This window comes from Drosophila ananassae, chromosome 2L (assembly GCF_017639315.1).
Source record: "Drosophila ananassae strain 14024-0371.13 chromosome 2L, ASM1763931v2, whole genome shotgun sequence".
NCBI classification, from domain to species: domain Eukaryota; kingdom Metazoa; phylum Arthropoda; class Insecta; order Diptera; family Drosophilidae; genus Drosophila; species Drosophila ananassae.
The window spans coordinates 7,538,554-7,556,918 of NC_057927.1; the positions used below are offsets into that span (position 1 = coordinate 7,538,554).

The window sequence follows — 18,365 nt, forward strand, 5'->3', positions numbered from 1 at the left end:
GATGCAGTTTTGTTTGTGCAGCCGATTGATCATTTAAGCCAAGACGCTGCTTTTGGCCTGTCAATTTGTTGTGGTGGGCGTTGGCATTTGGCCGGCATTGCTGTTGTTGTTCAATTAAGAGGCGCCGTGTTTTACTGGTACTTGTACATGCCCCCTGGTTGACGATGACGGACGGACTCGAAGTCGGAGTCGGCGGCGGATAATCAAAATCAGAAAAATTCGAAATCCGAAAATCGCTTGCCCAATCAGCCCGAAAAAACGAAAATATCAAGACGGCTCGAAGAAAAATTCCCCGCTCGACAGTTGGTGGGAACTTTCCCGACGCGTTGCGAAAAAAATATAAATACATGTGCATCGATAGATGGATACAAATAATAATAACAATAATCGTTGTATGTTTGGGAACTTAATTGAATTCGTACTGCAAACGAAAATAGTAGCCGGGGTAAAAATAAATTTTTACGCATGCCTCCGATGCGATGACAATCGACGGAAGCGTTGCGGGTCAGCACGGGTACGAAATTAGTCGGGCCAAGAAAACTGGGCACGTCGGATGGAGAGTCGGGAGAAATCGAAGTTCGGGACCTTGAATGTGGTCGAGTGGAGGGGCTGCAATTTCACTGATGCAGCGATTGCCGCTGTTATTCAATTGCAATTGCATCATAGCGAGGCAGCAGCAGCAGCAGAAGCAACGGCAGCATGTGGCCAGTGGATGCTCTGGCAGAGTTCGAGAAACTCGACAATTAGACAAATGGTAGGATGGGTGCACTGCGTCACAGCTGATCGATATCGGGCATGCAAATGCTGCGGCAACAGCACCAACAGCAGCAGCATCAGCAGCAGATACTTTGTGGCGTATCTTAAAGATGCGCGCATTACATTACCATCCAACAACGGGCGCTTTCCACCCGACTGGCGATCAGATGAAAACGAAAGTGCTTCAAGTGGTTAGCCAGCTGCTGTAGATGTTGCTGTTTCTGTTCGTGTTGCTGTTGGTGTTGCTGTTGCCTCAACCTATGTTGCTGCTTTGTATATTCGAGTCGCACGCTTGCAAGAGGCTGCTCAAATTTATCTACTACCTCCGCTGTTTTGTGTTTCCTGTATCTCCAAGTTTATGTTGGCTGCTGCTCTTGTGTGTTGCTGTTGTGTTGCTCTTGCCACTGTCAGTGGCAATGGCAATGGCAATGGCTTGCCACATGCCGCAGCCTGCATGCCGCTGCCGCTTGCCGCTTGCATGTGCCTCACGCCCATGCACTCCGCCCCAGCAGTGCGAAATGTTTTGCTTGGCTTTGTCAAACAAAAAGCGACAGACTCGCAGACAGGCAATTTGCCGTAGTCGATGCTCCTATAATTAATCGTCTTATTGTTATTTTATCTAAGAGTTGAGTAACTGTCAGTGGCTACAGATACAGATATCAGTAATATCTATCCGCCTTTTACCAGAAGATTGCGCAACTAACTTGTGCCAGCACAGAAGCTCCACTGTAATTAGTTTAACAAACTTTTAACTTAAATGTAGCAGCCTAGGGTTAATGTACTTGACATGCGGGTCACACTTTGGCCAGCCAACTGGAACCGAAAGTTCTCAAAAGATTTTCACTAGATTTTCTCCAGTCGAGTGACTTACTAAAGATTAACATTTTTTTAGTAATAAGAGTAATAAAAACTTTGCCTTTCTTATTCTAAAATTAGTTGTTTAGCAACTTATTTAAAGTGAATTATTGGAAAATGAAACATCAATATTTATGTTTTCCCATACTCAGTCATGTCAACTACAAGTCACTCACAGCAACCGAAGCAACTAATTGTTGAGAGATCGCAGCATACTTGTCAATAGTTTTGAAGTATGTATGTACGTCAGAGTATTTGCTTTTCGCCGAGCGTTTTGGGCATTTTTTACGAGCTTGCGCTGCTCGTATTTGCGCGTGTTTAATTGCAAGCAACTTAAACAATTAGTGGCTGTTAATGCAATAAATTTGAATTTACGTGCATCTGTATATTGGTTTTTCACAGCCGGAGACGTTGCTATTGGTGGTGCCGGTGCCGGTGCCGATGCCAGTGCCGAATCGTGGTCGTGCGGAGTTTGCCCCGTGGAATGCAGGCGATCAACAGGTGTGGGAAGCCCCATAAAGGCATAATCACAGATGAGTTCCCATTTGGCTAACCAGCTTTCCTCTCCGACTCTCAGACAATGGGACTTGGCTCAAGGTACACTTTCCACAGCCAAATATTGTTGGGCTAACAAGAGCAAGGGCCTATTGTATGGCGGCTACACCAGAAGAAAAATTTAAATGATATTGTTACGAAATTAGTCAATAGACTTAGGGGGCAACAATAGTATTCACTATCCACCTTATGGGGAGCCCATTTTTTCTGGGTGTTTTGACTTTTGGCCAAAACTCCGATCGGACTACTATGGCTTTCCATCCACGTCCATCGGGCCACCCAAGACGCCGTCTAATAGCGTCTCACCTGCTGCCATAACTTTGAAATAGCGTTGGGAGCTGAGCGGCGCTATTTCTTTTTATTAATAGCAATTAGTTGGCTGGCAAAAAATAACAAAAACCAACAAATATATGTTCGCTGCCTGGAAGTTGCGGCCTCTTGTTTGTTTAAGCTCGATTTTTTTTTTTGTTCGTCTCGGTTATCTGTGTTTTTCATTGCTTTTCTTCTGACCCGGCTGTTTTATGTGGCGCAAAATTTGTGGTTTCCATGTGAGATTGTTGTAAATGAACCACAACTGCCTGTCCGAGGGGATGTGTGTACCTATGCTTGTCAAGCTGCAAATTATTCGGGCGAACATTTACGCGCCTTGAACTCGATTGAACTCGGATCGGCCACTCGGATCGGACAGGCGAATGCAACTGGCCCCCTGGAGATTGTCTAATCAAAGTGAGCCAGAGAAATTAAATACGAAAATTATGTCATGAAGCGCCGGGATTATGGCGCAGTGCAGATGACACAGTCAGATAAAGCCAATTACCCAACGTAAATGAGCCAACGAAGATGCCAGTCGGAAACAACTAGAAAAATAAACAAAAAATCTACTAAAGTGAATTAAATCTATTTCTTGGCTATTTTATTGGCCAATTAAAATGATTTATTGCAGACACAACACTTATGACACTAAGGAGTGACTCAGATTTTCTTACTGTGCAGAGAAACACTGGACGAACGGGTCGAATCCACAATCCACAATTGCTAATTGCATTTCAGATCGAGGCCTGTCAAATGCCAAGGCAATTGAATAAATTTTGATTTTCCAAAGAGCCAGCCGGCAATCAAGCTCCGTTGTGGGTCGTTCACAGGCCCGCCCCCTCTTGCATGGGGGTGGTGATAAGAAAACCCCTTTGGCTTATCAGAAGCTCTTTTGGCAAACATTTGCGGTTATCTGGTAAACGTTTTGCAGTGAAAGTGACGCAGATGGAAATGCGGCAAACGGAGAAAAAACGAAAAGTACCGCAGTTGTTGTTTACACAAACTTCCTGACAATGTTTTGGCCCGGTCATGTCATAACCTTAGCCTAGACCTCACACATCAGCCCAACCCATCCCTATCCGCCCAACCAACCAACCGTCCACCCATTGGAGGGCGAGGTCGCCAAAGATATAAATTACCATAGTCAAGTGGCCCATACTCCTTTTGGCCAGGCCGAAATATTTGGCCCAGAAGTCCTCCTGCTGACTGGCGGCCTGGCGGGCTGGGTGACTGCTGACTGGTGGCTTTTTCATGGCTTCCGTCGTTGCCAAAATCAATGAAATTTTCAGCTTCCGCTGTCACCCGGCCCGCCTGAGATCCGAGCCAAGTGGGGATTGTAAAATTGGGCCGGCGAGGCAATAATTGTTATTATACCATCCGTTTGTCTGGTATTTACTTTGCATATGTGTTTGCATATGTGCATTGGCCAAATTCGGCCTATATTGGTCGGCGGGAGGATCTCTCAATTACTTTATCCACTTTGCCATAAATCCATAAATCATATAAATTTAGTTCAATATTTATACAAAATATATGCTTAACTAGTTCATGGCAATTTTGTAATATTTTGCAAAGTATTTATTGCTAATAATAATTATTCATAATTAAATTTGTGTGATAAATATTATAATGCTGCAGTTTACACAAGTCTTAGCCCTGTTTGATACTTTAAGTTCTTTATAAGTGATATAAAGTTTATATAAATCACTTTAATTTCCCAAACCCATTTCCCTTATCTAATCGCTTTAAGTTTGTGCTATTAAAGTGATGATAATTTCATTTTATATTCAAGTTTTTGTCTACCGGTGGCAGCATCAGATGACTGCGACTTGGAGATTGTTTAATTTATTTAATGCCTGTTAAGATATCTATTAAGATAGCGCCGTATCTCGTGAATATTACAGGGTATTGAGAGTGCAGTCAGAGACCGAATTCTAATTTCTTATTTAGTATTTTGTTTGCAACGCTTCCTGGATGTAAACAAAAAAGAATTCGGAATTTGGAATTTCGGTCGGAAGGTCAGTTTCAGGCTGTCGACATGGGTAGGTGGGCCAGAGTGGCGGGTCAAATTAAAATTCATTTTATGCGGCCTGAAGAGGGGCCTGAAAGAAAGCCAGGGCCTTATGTAAGCTCTTTGTTTGGCGGGTGGGAAATGTAATAATTCCGAAATGACCCTCAAAGCACGTGGAAATAATTACGCAAGCGATTCCGCCAAAAGCAAATCGAGCCAACGGTAAGCAGTAAATTCAATTTGGCTGGCTGGGGGAAATCTGCAACTGCAGCGAAAATCTCGGGTCATCAATTTGCGATTCGATGGAAGGATGCTGGAACCTGGGGTTTCGGTTTCTCCACCCAACCACCTACCGCCCACCTCCCACCAAAATACACGAGACAAATTCCGTTTGACAAAACATAAATCTGGCAGCCAGCACATACAAGCTCCTGGCCAAAAAAGGACGAGAAAGGACCAAATAAACAAACAACGAAATGAGAGAACAAACAAATAGTCTGAGATACGAATACGAACACAGATACAGATACGGATAGCAGGATCCAGATACTCCTACTGCAATCGCATGCAGACATGCTGAAAACAGTGGAGGACATGTGTAATTTCTCACGTGCAACTGCGGGGTCTCTGCCCCCCTGCCACAACCCATCCCCCTCCTTCCCACCCCCCCTTTTTATATTCACACAATGAAAAAGAGCAGCCGGGAAGGAGCGGAAGGACGCCAGTGGAAAACAAACAAAATGCCAAATGAAACAAACAATAAAAATTTGTGTATGTAGCAGTAGCAGGAGCATAAAAGGAAAGTGCTTAAAAAAAAATAGTAAATTACACAGACGAGGGCCACGCCCACCTAGGGGCTGCCACCGCCATGCATGACAAGCTTGCGTTATTTTTAGGGGCAAGCTGATTTAATCCCCAGTTGCAACAGGAGCAGCAACAAGGCAGGCAGGAGGCGGGTGTTGAAGGGTTAACGGTTTACTCACCTGCCCTGCCCTGTGCGCCGCAATTTGCAACGCCCAACTGGCAACTGACACCTGGCCCTGCATCTGCATCTGACTCTCTCCGGGCCGGGAATCTGAACCTAAGACTCGTGGCAATTAGACGGGTTGGAGTGTCTCTACCAGCGGGCTTTCGGCTACCGGCCATTCCGAGAGAATTGAAATTCAAAAGAAATTTCCGCTTTTTGGCGGATTATTCGCAATCTCGCTCTAAAATTGTTTTACTCGCAATTTACGATATGGGAATACATTCCGTTTCAGCTTCTTTAGCTGTTTCCGCTCCTGATTATGCTAAATGAGATGATTTACTCGTAAGTGGACGGACGATGCGATGCCAAATGGAATTGTGTGTGGCACTGTGCTCTGTGATAGAGGCAAATGCAATTTGGTTGAAGTTGCACATGACGCATACATTTTGCATGCACCAGCTTCTTTCAGCATGCGAAATGAGGCCAAGAATTCCGACCATTATTATAAAATACTAAAGGGCTTCAGCTGGCTTTGCTTTAAGATTAACTTTTTGTTCTGCACTCTGCTGGGTGCAAATGGAATTTTATATGATTTCTAAAATCATTATGTCATTATTATAGTATTTTAAAGAACACATGGTCTCTTCGCTTCTCTATTTTATGTTTTTATCTTCCAGGCGGCTGTCAGTGTCCAAAATCGGAGACTCATCCTCGGCTGAGATACAAATGTTTTCATTAAATGCGGTTTGTTTGGTGCTTTCTTTTGTCCTCCGAGCCTGAGACCCGAGCAGGAGCTCGCCCCCACCCGACCCTCTTTGTTCTTGGTCGCCATTGTGGTGTCCTTTCGTTTCCGCTCTTGCCCGGCATCGCCTTCTTTCGCAGAGCAGAAACACTAAACAATACGGCAAAATTACTTAATTTCATGTTGGTCTAATCAAGTTGCCATTGCCGAGCAGGTAAGCGTCGAATGTGTGGATGTGTCTGTGAGGCCAGCAGCACGGCATGTCCTCCGCACAAAGGCGACCAGGAAGAGGGTGGTGCGTTGGACGAGGCCGGTGCGGGGCTGAAGCCGGGGCAGGGGCGGAGTAGGCGGCAGACCCGCTTTCCCCAAATAATGTGCCCTTACCGTGCCATGGTAACTGAATGCACTTTAAATATTATTTTCTTACCTTAAACTACTTTAAGATTATAAATTTCAAGACCTAATGAAACTAGGACTAGAATAAGATGATTTTTATAATAATACATCGGCAGATACCCTTTAAAGTGTGATTTATTTCAGTGTATCATCTTTCCCATCTAGTTCTCTGGGGGAACCACAACGAAACGTTTAGTGGTGGCACTTATGTGAAAGGGCCAAAAAACGAGGAAAGCCGGAGAGTGGGGCGAATAGAAAAAAAAAATAGAAGACGCAGACATGAAATGGAAAACCAAAAACAACATGAAATAGGTGGACAGCTAAACGCTGAGAAATGGGGCCAAACGCTAGAAGGCATTCAAGATTTGAGTTGGTCTTCAGCATGGTGGCCCAGGCTCATGTTAATTTCAAACTGTGTCAATGTCGGCTTCCGTTTCCTCCGCCACACAAAGCACACACACACACACACACACACACACGCATACTCCAACGTACCGTATATGAACGCCCCTGGCCACTTGAGATGCAAACAGGTAAAAAGGCCACAAATTTAAACATTTGCCTACTCCAACACGCACCGTCGCACACAGACACAGAGACAGACATAGGCACAGACCCAGAAGCAGGACACAGTGGCAGGACACCGAAACACACACACCGGAACGAAACATTGGTAAAACGGTCATCTGCAATAAGCATCAGCTGCTGGGGAACAGCGTGGAAGTGAAACAGGCTGCAGGACACCCGCTGGGACACAGCAGCAGCTCAGCCTGCTCAGCCAGCTACCACGCCGAATGTGGGCCAGAGAGCAGTCCCTGCCTGGTCTTGAGGCGCCTGATAAATTGGCAGCGACATTTCAGCCAAAACTTGACAATTAACAGCTGAAATACATGAGCTCGTCGGGGAGCGTGTGTTGATGCTGCTTTTGTGTAATTAAAAGCCGTACAGACCGACTGGCAATTGCCGGGCTTAAATGCTTCTTTTTCATACCGTTGCTGTCGGTTGGTGGTCCGTTCTTGGACAAGATTGAATGCGCCACCAAAAATTATGCTGCCAAGTGGTCCTTCTGCTTTGGTAACGCTGCAGCAACGCCATCACCGACAGCAGCGACAGCCGCTTTCTTTTTGGCCAAATTAACTTTAGCCAGCCTATGGATGGCTGTGTGCTGTGTGTGTGTGAGTGCTGTCTTAAGCGCGCTGATGTGAGTGTGTGTGTGTGTTGAAGTTTATTGTGTGTGTGTCTCAAGGCTATGCTAAAAATTTGTCCAGAACATTTGCACATTTTGATTTGTTATGTTGTGGTGCACAGCAAGAAATGCATTTTCTTGGACCGATGCCACAAAGTAGGCAATGATTTTTGTAAACTGAATTTTTGGCTACTTCTAAGCTTGACTTGAATACAGCTTTATAACTTGGATCTTCTACATAAAATCCGATTCTAATCTGAAGCTATTGAGTGTTAACATCAAAGTGTAGTACACATAGTAGAATTTTGAGTGACAAATTGCCTGAGAAACGTCTGCACAGGCTTGAGAAGCTAAATTTTGAAAGTGCTCCTTGGAATTTAGTATAATCAAGGGAACTATTTTGTGACAGAGCTATGAAAGCCGGCGCCTGCCCTTCCACCTCCTCGTTTCTCGGTCTGCTTTTGGGCGCCTCGACCCCTTTGGCCTTACATTGTTGGGCCACCCGATAAGAAGTTCCATTTAATTACCGAAATAAAATGGAATTTACAAGAACGCTCAGCATGGAGTTTTCTGCGAGTGTCAAATCCCAAAACAAACCCATGACCAAATATGCCGCATGCTGATGCTGATGCTATAGCAGTAGCTGTAGCTGGAGCTGAAGCCTCGGCTCGTAACAGTGCACGTGGTGGCCAAAAAATAAACTGCACACACACCATGGAACACCTCGCCACACACACACACACACACACACTGACATGTGCAGCAGCGACCTAAGCAGCAGCGGCAGAGCCGACAGCAGAGACAGTAGCGACGGCGATAAGATAAAGCCCAACGATGACAAAAAGCACCCGGAGCACCCAGACAAAGTTCTGCCTGCAACGGCGCTGGCATCGACGTCGGCGCCGGCGCAGACGCCGACTGCGACGGATGGCACGGATGTGGAGTATAAAAGCCGCCGCCTCGGTACCAGCGAGCATCAAAAGACGGCGAGCCGCGTTGCCGAACACACGAGCCCCCAGCAGCTAGTGGAGTCCCAAAATCTGAGAACCCAGAACCCAGAGTGTTAAGTCACAGCTAACGGTAAAGTGAACGTGCCAGTTTATGTTTGGTGGTGGTGGTGGTGGTGGTAGTGGTGTCTGTGTGAGTGTTTGTGTTGAGAGTTTCCGTTACAAGAAAATACAGCCGCACAATTTTTGAAAAACACATTTCAAAAACCGACAAAAGAACAAGCGGACTCAAGAACAAGCCAAAAGTAACGAGCACAAGTGTTTTAAAAGAACAGCAAGAGGTGCCAGAGGCAGAGTGGGTGGGCAGGTGATGGAAAAGTGAGGGAAAAGTAAGGGAAAGGCTCAACAGGAACCAGAGGCCCAGTTTTTCTTGAGTCGAGCTCTCGGCCAAGTGGGCAGATACTTTGTGAAGGAGCCGTGATGACGGGCGGGGGGCCCTACCCTCGACAATTTAACAACTGGAAGAAAATTCTTACTTCTCCACCTTTCGCTGGCATAATGAATTCATTGAAGGCGTTCGCTCTTCTTCGGCCGCAAGTTTGTGGCAAAAGTTTCAGACAAACAGCCCCGCCAGTTCGAAGGATCCTCGTCCTTCAGCGGGCTCCATGTTGCTTGGCCAGGCATGCGTCGGTGGCCTTAGGCTGCTACCGCGCATTGTCTGCTCCTTGGCCGCGGTTGCTGCCACAAATTAAATGTAAATTAATGCAAATTACACAAAATTACTGCGAGCCCGGCCGGACAATGCAACAAAAGCAGAAGGTACACCCGGCCAGTGGACAATTCCCCGAGCTGCATCAGCAGATAAAGAGCAAACGACGACGCCACTTGCATTGTCTATTATTTTAAATTGGCTCGGCAAATTTACGGCGGAGCAGAAGTAATTAGCGACGGTTGAAAACTGTGCCACTGTCACCCCGAAAGAAAGAGCAAAAAAACACAAGTCGGGGAGCGGGAAACCCACTCGGGAGGGGCGGACTCCAATTCGAATCGAGAATGTAAATGAAGCGAAAGCGATTGGGTCTCTGGCAGCTGGGGGATTAAGCTGCAGCTGACAGCAACTTAAAACTGCTAACGAAATAAATATTCAGCTAGGCGGCCTACGTTGCCGATTTGCATGCCGATGCAATCGAAACAATTACAATTTTCTCACAAATTGAGTTTCCAATCGATCAATCGCCCATGTGCCGCCCAGGCCCAGGCCCAGGCCCGGATGCAGCATACTTTTCAGCACAGTGCTCCAGCTGTCAACTATCCCAAAGCCATGAATTTTATTCTATCATAATTTATGAGTATTTTTTGTCCTCCGCCCCCCCGGCCCGCTTGGGATTTTGCATAATAAACACATTGCAAGCCAAACAATCAACAGAGAAAAAATTTGAGGAATGAGTTTATGCAAATTAAATTGTGTTGATAAACGACCCATTGAACCCGAAAAAAGGGGGCGGGGGCGGTGGCAGGGGCGCTCCCTAATTTGATTGCCCAATAAATTGGGGAATCAAATCAAGCCGCTCCACATCTCGCTGCCCACTAAAATTGCAATTAAAGCGTTGATGTCTTCATATTGAAATTTATAACTCCACCGAATGGGTATTTATTGTTCCCAGAGAAGAAACTCATTATAGCCAGCCATATTGACTTTATTAGAAGTTCGTTGAGCGGCACCACGCGACAAAAGCGGAACTAAATTTCCAAATGGATCTCGAGCGGAACCCAATTAACGAGCGCTCGGTGTTTGCTGGTTAATGTGGCTGCTGGCTCGTGCCACAAAAGCCGACGCAGTCTTGTGGCTGGCAACGCGTGGCTTTTATGCACTGGCGCATGGGTATTGGTAATTAATGGGACGACGATGGGATAAATGGCCATGCCACAAACACAAACAGTCGCGGCATGCGACATGCGGCTCACGCGGCGTATGCGTAATGTGCTTTCCGAACGAAAGCTGGGAAACGAATTGCATCCAAGAATTCAATTTGCTTGCTTATTTAATTATTCATTCCGTGAATAAATATGCTTCGTTCGAAAGTGTCAGTTGAGAAATGAACCATTCATACATGTGCCGTGGCTGTACACTGGGGCGTATGAGTGATATTTTTTCGAATCTTTTCTTTTAAGCAGATCGGTTAATATTTCATTCAATATATTTTATTATTAATATTATAATATTAAGTAATAAATATTAGATTTCTGATTAAACGACTATCTGATTATCGTCTTTATTGCAATATTATATAATTCGTCGTAATAAGATATGGAAAGCTTCCAATTTCCCCTTGCACTCGCAACAGCAAGTGGCAATAAAAGGCGATTTCGATTCATTGGCTTAAATTACAGATTTCCTGGCATTACAGGACGTAAATGCAGCCGTCGCACCTGCAATCGAAATTGGAAATGAAAAGCGCGCCAAATTGAATTTCACACTTTTTGTGAGCCTTTGTCAGGCTGTTAGCCAGTCGGGATATGTGGATTATTTTTTGTACATAAGCGTTCGTTTTTTATGTATTTTTTTCCGTTTTCCACACGCTCTCCGATTTCACCTGATTTTAATTGACGCGCACGTTGGAAATTAATGAACTGTGACAGTTCGATTTATATGTTTTGCCCCAGGTGTGTGTTCAAAGGATAAACGAAGTTGACAGCGAGTGCCACATTGTGGGCCATTAACGCAAAATCCAAATTATTAATAATATTAATCGGGCAAATCATACATCCGTACAAAATAATTGTCAACATTAATTTAATGACGGAACATTTTAAACGAAATTGATTGTGGGGATGTTTCTGCCAATTGGTAAAGGTAATCGGTAGAATTTAATTTAAATGGAACAATTATTAAATTTAATTCCAGATGTCAAAAGTTTATGGCTTTGTTTTCCTAATTATTATTCAGAAGATTAATCAATAACATTTCCTAATCCAATTATGTTTGGCGTTCAGTATTTGCATATTGCCATTATTATCGTGCAGTCCTGTGAAGGACACTCTTTAATGCACTTTCTCCTTGTATACTTAGTCTCCTCCAGCCCTGAAAGACAGCAGAGGCACTAACAAGCCCCATACCTTCGCGCTGAACATCTGCAATAATAATGGAATAATATTAGCACGGGGAAAAGGTAAACACACTTACCTGCACTTGTCCAAAAGCCTTTCTTCGGCTCGGCATTTGATGTACACTGTCTTTTTTCAATTTGCCGCTCTCGAGCATATCCAATTGGCGACTCGGAGATATTCCATTTAATTTAATTTCCCCGACAAACTGCATTTTAGCCAAAACGGGAAGCTGGGCGGGCGCATGCTTTGCTTTTACCGCCGCTGGTTCCATCAGCCATCGGCGTTTTCTTGGCCAATGGTATGCTCGCTACCGTTGTCATGTCCATTGCATTCCACTTTCCACTTGACATCTCCTTGCTGCAATTTCCCTCTGTTGTGAAATTATGCTTTGGCTACCTTGGACGCTCGGAGCTCCGAGCTGAGCTGAATAAATGGCAGCCGGTGGGAGTGGGAATGGGAGTGTGGGTGCAATAAGGTTGGCAAAAAGGATGTGGCGTCCCGAATATAAACTAAAGTAAATATTTAAGCTGCTTATGGGATGGCTATTTGGGAGCGACATCTCATGAAAATACCATCAAAGTGTTGCCATAACAAAAATTATGCCACATCAGAGAGTTTCCAATTAATCTACCCAAATTTTTGAAGACAGCTTTCTGATTCTGATGCTTTAAACAGTAACTTGCCTTCACCTTGAATATTACAGAATATTTTCTTTTTAGTTCCACCTTGATATTCATTTTGTGAATTTTTAAATCCCCCCATAAGCAGCGTCAATTTTTTGTTTTCTCTTGGAATACTTTGCACAAAAGTAGTAATTTTGATGGGGTCGCTGGGCGGCAGTTAGCAAACACGAAGGCTTTCAGCGATGGCTGGCAATGGCCTAGTCAAGTCTTTTGATGTTTGGGCCCTGTTTAGGGCGCTGCTGCTGCTGCTGCTACTGCTGCTACTGCCAAGATACATTCCACAATGTATGCATCGTTCTGTCTAATTTAGCACATGGCCCTGCCTTGCATCTAGCTTTTGATTGAAGGTTAAATGAGCCATGAGCCACGCATATACACAGCCAAAGGGCGGATAGGGGCGCGGCAGTGCCTGCATTTGTGTCGCATTTAGCTTGCCACTCGGCCCCGCCCACCGTTCCTCCTCTGTTTCGTCCTTTTTCCTCCGGGATGCATTTGCATTACGGGCAGCCCCTACTTTTCGCATCCTCAGACATCCTTAGTCTTGTTTTATTTCCTTTGCCTGAATTAGCTGGCATAAACTAAGCCAGTCAACTAGAGCAAGCCCGATCCGATTCCCCGCTTCTGTTGCTCCTGGCCTAGCTGAAGCAGCTAGTTTTGTCAGCTTTTGTAGTTTTGTTGGTTTCGGTTTCCTTGACTGTTATTTTTACGAGGCAGCTGCACAACCCCTAATTGAGGAGCTTTAAATTTAAAAGCAGTATCGTTTCGGAATACACTTCATTTGTCCTTTTTTTGTTCGTTCATACTATTTGCCATGCCATGGAATCCATGCCCTCACGCCCTCTCCTCCTGTGTGTCAGGGTCCCTGTGTAATTGTGTATTTCGCTTTTATGTATTGTGTTGTCATTGCAGTTCCCCATTTCCGTTCAGCGTGCCAGCGGAGAGCCAATAAAACCACAATAAGGAAAACGCCCCGAAATAAAGAAAAACAACACAACAATGTCGATCTCCGATTTCCGCAAAAAGAAGCTGCTCTTCCTGTTCAATGTGTTCTTCGGTGAGTATTTATCCTTCACTGGCTATACTGGCCAGTGGAAAATGATGGATGGTCCTGCGAAAGAGAAGTTGCTAAAGACAAACGCTGCACGAGCTGTCGATTTTATGGTCTGCATCTGAGTTATTGGCAGGGAATTGCGTTTTTGTGGCTCATTTTTCTGGAGTGCTGGGGGGCGAGCTGTGAAAACTTTGATTAGATTGCACCCGATTGGTCCGAAAGTTCTTCAGAAAGGATTTAACAAATTTACAGATGCCTCCCCAGAGTATTGGGCAGATAGGTTTCCACCACACAGTCATAAAGTGTGCCATGGTTATTAGCATGCAGCTTCGCTCTCGACTTAATCTCCATCTGCGGTGTGCAGACAAGCGGCTTTCATCGCGTATACGTAATATGCCAAGTGCTCGAAATCCACTTAAATTCGTCGAGCATTTTCCGTTGCATGTTTAATGCCCCTGCCAATGTCACTGTGCTACGAAGTCAAATAAAACTTGGCAATTTAAAATTGAATTAAAACAACACGCACTGGAAATGCAAATGAGAATGCCGCCGAAGAAAAGTTTTCGAGGAGTGCGCTCGAACGCTCTGTGTGCAAAGGTTAAGTGCTTTTCAATTATGACTAATTCACCGGTGCGGTTGCCTGGGCTGCCGGGCTGCCGGGCTGCATGGTTTCCTAGCTCATCCTACCACCTCCTTGTCCTTTGAGTTGGCTCTTTGCCCGTATTTTGACGGCAGCTGGTCAGGCAATAACAAAAGAGCATACCCGGAAAAAAGAATGTCATAAAACGCAAGCGCCAAGCACTTGACACTGGCACTGAAGTGGCCGTTTGCACACCGTTGCAAATGATAATGACACGCCCGCATGGCCGAAAGCCAAGTGTTTTTTGGTGGTGTTCAGAGGGGTCTGATGGTGCCCCAGGGGGGTGGGCATCCCGTTAGGCCGTTGAATTTTTGTTGATGTTGGAGTCGGTCGGCGTCGACCGGAACTAGGTCCCAGCTTGCCACGAAATCCGTTTAGCCTGCTCACATTGTTCATCGCTCTTTTCCGTCTTTTCGCCTGTTTTTCGGGTTTTGCTTTTTGGTTTCTGGCCCGAACTGACCAATGCAAACAATGCGGGACAAAAACATGCAATTTACGCTGACTGCGCCGCTCTCAATTGGCCCGAAAACCGAAACCAACAACAAACACAACAACTACTATAATGCGTGTGGCAACAGATGTGAACCAAAGCGGCGAAATCGACGTTAAGGACTTCGAGCTGGCCATCGAGGTAAGTGGAGCGGAAGCGCTGCAGCGCTGCAGCACCGAAAAATTTGAATGTATATATATGTTGATATATTTTGAAAAAAGCGAGTTGCCAGCGAAAAATGCTGTCAGTGCCACCAATAAATATGCAGCACTTACAGCAACTGGCAACCAACAGTAGTGAAAACAAAAACAGTGCTCAAATGCTGGAAATGTTTTTTGGTGATTTGCATGCAGTTTTCCCTTGGCAATCGAGTCAAAATGATAACTCAATTTGCTGCCCTCGTGTCGAGGTATAGGTATGTGCTGACTGTTATTGTTTCAACTTTTTGTAGCGCGTTTGCAAGCTGCGCGGCTGGGCGAAGGACACGCCGAAGAACAAGGAGACCTACGACGTGATGATGGCAATCTGGACTGGCCTGCGATCGAAGGCCGACAAGGATAACGACGGGCAGGTGAGTTGGACGCCCAACTATATAACCATCTATATCTCACAGCGACATTCCTGCATTCCCCTACATACCCTCCGCCACCATGTCGAGTTGTAAATTTGAACCAAAAAAAGGGCAACGGGCTGTCAAGTGCCCAGGTTTTTTGTTGCCCAACTGAATCTGAATCTGAAACGGTTGGCTTCATTGTCAGTGCCAAAAGTAGTGCTTCGAAGCCATTGTGATGGCACAGCTGACAAGTGTGCAGGACACCCACAATCACAATCACAATCACAGCCAACGCTCATATTCACACTCACTCACTCACACACAAGCACATTACAATGTCCTTCGGTGGCGCTGGCAAACGCAAAAAACGGAAGAAAAATTCGTTCATAAATTTCCCTCTTTATTGGTGCGGAATGCCGAGGGGTAAACAAATTCCCTGCCGCTGCAGCAGGCGGAAATTGAATTGTGAATTATTCGAGAAATCCGAATTCCGACCGAATTCCGGGGCTTCCCACTTCGTTTTCTAGGCCTTCTGCACTGGCAACGTCTCATTACAAAAAGACAAACTTTGTCATAGACTCACTCAGACTGCAAGTCCTGTGGAAGTCCTTCGGATAATCGCACCACCAGCCAGTGCAGCAAATTAAATTATAATCCCTTTTACTCTCCACACTCCCCCTACCCGCATCGGGGTTCAATATCAACTGCTGCGACCAACAAAACCCGCAACAATGCGATACAAAGCGAGCCGAAATTGAAATGTCAGACCAACAAAATCTCGGCTTAATTCTATGGCCGCGTTTTAGGGTTACGGGCTAGGGGCCACTCTTTTCGGTTTACGGGCGCATTTTCCGCCCAACTACATTCATACACTCGATGAGGTAAAGCAGGAAAGCCACAAAAGTTCTGGCCACTGGCCAAGTTCCAAAGGAACTTGACGGAGTTTGCTGCCAAAATATGCCAAAGTCTGACTATTGTTGGGGCTTGGAACGTTGCTTTTGTCGGAGCAAGCTTAAGATTTATTGTTCACTTTCGGAAACAACCAAGTCGGAGCACGTGCCGTGACACGGCCTCCAATTAGCTGGAAAAAGAAGTCGTCCAAGGACTGCAACCGGACAATTGGGCAGTCCACGCATCTCAATTCCATTCAGGGTCAAGGATCTGGGCCACGACCCGCTGGGTCATGTCTGTCCCAGAGCCCGACACTTGCGGCCATAAACATAAAAATATGCAGTTAGTTCGAATTGCTGTTTAGAGTTCGTTCTCGATTTTTCGGAGGGTGGTCCTTCGGATGCCAATTGGCATTACAAGTAGTTCTAGTCAGACACAACCCACGCACTTATTTATGGCCGTATTAAAACATGCCAAAACGTAACGGCTGCCCTCGATTAATGGACGGGGTCTGTACTGGACGCTGCTGGACTGCATCGAAGGCGGTCAGCCAAGTTGGTCAAGGCGTCGGCGATTGTTGTCGATGTTGCGGTAATTGCCCCTGTTTCTGTATTGACCGAAAGCTGAAAATGTTAATAACGCATCGCTAGATAGAGGCACGGACATAAATTATACCGCCAAACGACCATAACGGGCGGGGGATGTTTTATGGGGAGTCTCCGCCTTCGGCGCTACCAGCTAATGGTCTTTTCAGCATGGGGCGGACTGCATAAATCTGGGCATAAGCCTGCTAACCCGTAATCTCGACCCGTCTTCCATTATGGCCATTACACACGTAAAAATTCACAAAATATGAAGTACTACTATAGGGGCTTGTTTTTAGGTCACCCTTTCTAAATTTTTTCTTTAAATCTTAAAGGCGTAAATTATACAAGATACTTGAAAGCTAGAGAATCTTGTATTTCAGAATTAAGTATTATTTAAGTAACAATTTTTGTTTCCTTGTGTAGGTCAGCGTCGATGAGTGGTGCAACATGTGGGACGCCTATGCCAAGGACCCCAGCAGCGTGATGGACTGGCAGAATGCCTATATGAACTTTATGTTCGACCTGGAGGACGCTTCTCACGACGGCGGGATTGACGTGACCGAGTTTACCCTGGTGTGCTCCAGCTACGGAGTAGAGAAGGCGGAGTGTGAGGAGGCCTTTGGGAAGATGGCCCAGGGCCAGACGGATGTCACCCGGGAGCAGTTCGCCGCCTTGTGGAAGGAGTACTTTGCCGCCGAGGACGTGAATGCGCCAGGCAATTTCATTTTTGGCAAGACCACATTCTAAGAGCAAGAAGAAAGTAAATAGGACAGCAGCCAAAACCAATGAATGCAACCAGTGAAATTATTATTAAATTAACATAAAAAAATTAAATATATTATCGATGGCAGGATGGAATTCAGATATCGAGCCTCCGCCAATTTGATGCTCCGTCGTTGTTAGTTGAGTGTTGTTTTCTCTCCAAGAATCTCAAGTTTGCCCAATTCAATGTCTTAATTTAGTAGATATACCTGTCCTGTAACCTATTTATATTTTCTATACCAATGCTACGACCCTAACAGAGCTAAATACGACATCTCTGTACCTTTACGAACTACGAACTATATCTTAGAAATGATATCAATTACGAGGTAGGATCTCGCCCAGATCCCTTTCAAAATGTGGGCCGAAATTAAATCAATTAAACTGTCAAAATGTTTATGTGTGTGTAGTCGTCGTTTATCGTCTCGCATCTATGGCGTATAAATTTAAATGTAAATGTAAAGTGTTCCAAGAAATTACAATAATAAAATCAAAATATCAACACGAACTTGTTGCTGGCCTTGTTCTTTTGCGTGCGATTAGATTGATTTATGAATATGGACGGGGTGTGGTTGGCTCTGAAAATGGCAGACGGCGGGACCAGTGCATCAAGTGCGATACAATCAACAGTTTCAGACCAATTTCAGAAAATTAAGGACGAAATGGAGGAGTTAAAACGGATGTGCCTGGCAGCACTTTGAACCTCCTGCGACATTACACGACATTTAGGACGATTAATCAAATGATTACGGACATTAAATTGTTTATGTTACAATTATTATTATAAATTCTACTAAAATTCAAAATTTGTTTGAAAATTCGATGTCTGTTAATAAATAAATAGCCTTGGAAAAAGGCCAAAAATTTATCGAA

General features: G+C 45.0%; 1 protein-coding gene across 1 annotated transcript; it reads left to right on the top strand.

Moving 5' to 3' along the window:
- The first annotated feature begins 8,733 nt into the window (after positions 1-8,733).
- Positions 8,734-18,000, top strand: LOC6500716 (calexcitin-1). The gene is made up of 5 exons (XM_001953747.4): positions 8,734-8,860; positions 13,428-13,572; positions 14,788-14,840; positions 15,151-15,270; positions 17,154-18,000. Exons 2-5 carry the CDS (start codon positions 13,515-13,517, stop codon positions 17,475-17,477), a joined length of 555 nt encoding a protein of 184 aa, XP_001953783.1. The 5' UTR covers positions 8,734-8,860; positions 13,428-13,514; the 3' UTR covers positions 17,478-18,000.
- Positions 18,001-18,365: the final 365 nt, after the last annotated feature.

Excerpts from the sequence above, each read along its gene's own strand:
- LOC6500716 (XM_001953747.4), top strand. The coding sequence starts at position 13,515 with ATGTCGATCTCCGATTTCCGCAAAAAGAAGCTGCTCTTCCTGTTCAAT. Across the intron at positions 13,573-14,787 it reads CCTGTTCAATGTGTTCTTCG|ATGTGAACCAAAGCGGCGAA; the intron begins GTGAGTATTTAT and ends GTGTGGCAACAG. Across the intron at positions 14,841-15,150 it reads ACTTCGAGCTGGCCATCGAG|CGCGTTTGCAAGCTGCGCGG; the intron begins GTAAGTGGAGCG and ends AACTTTTTGTAG.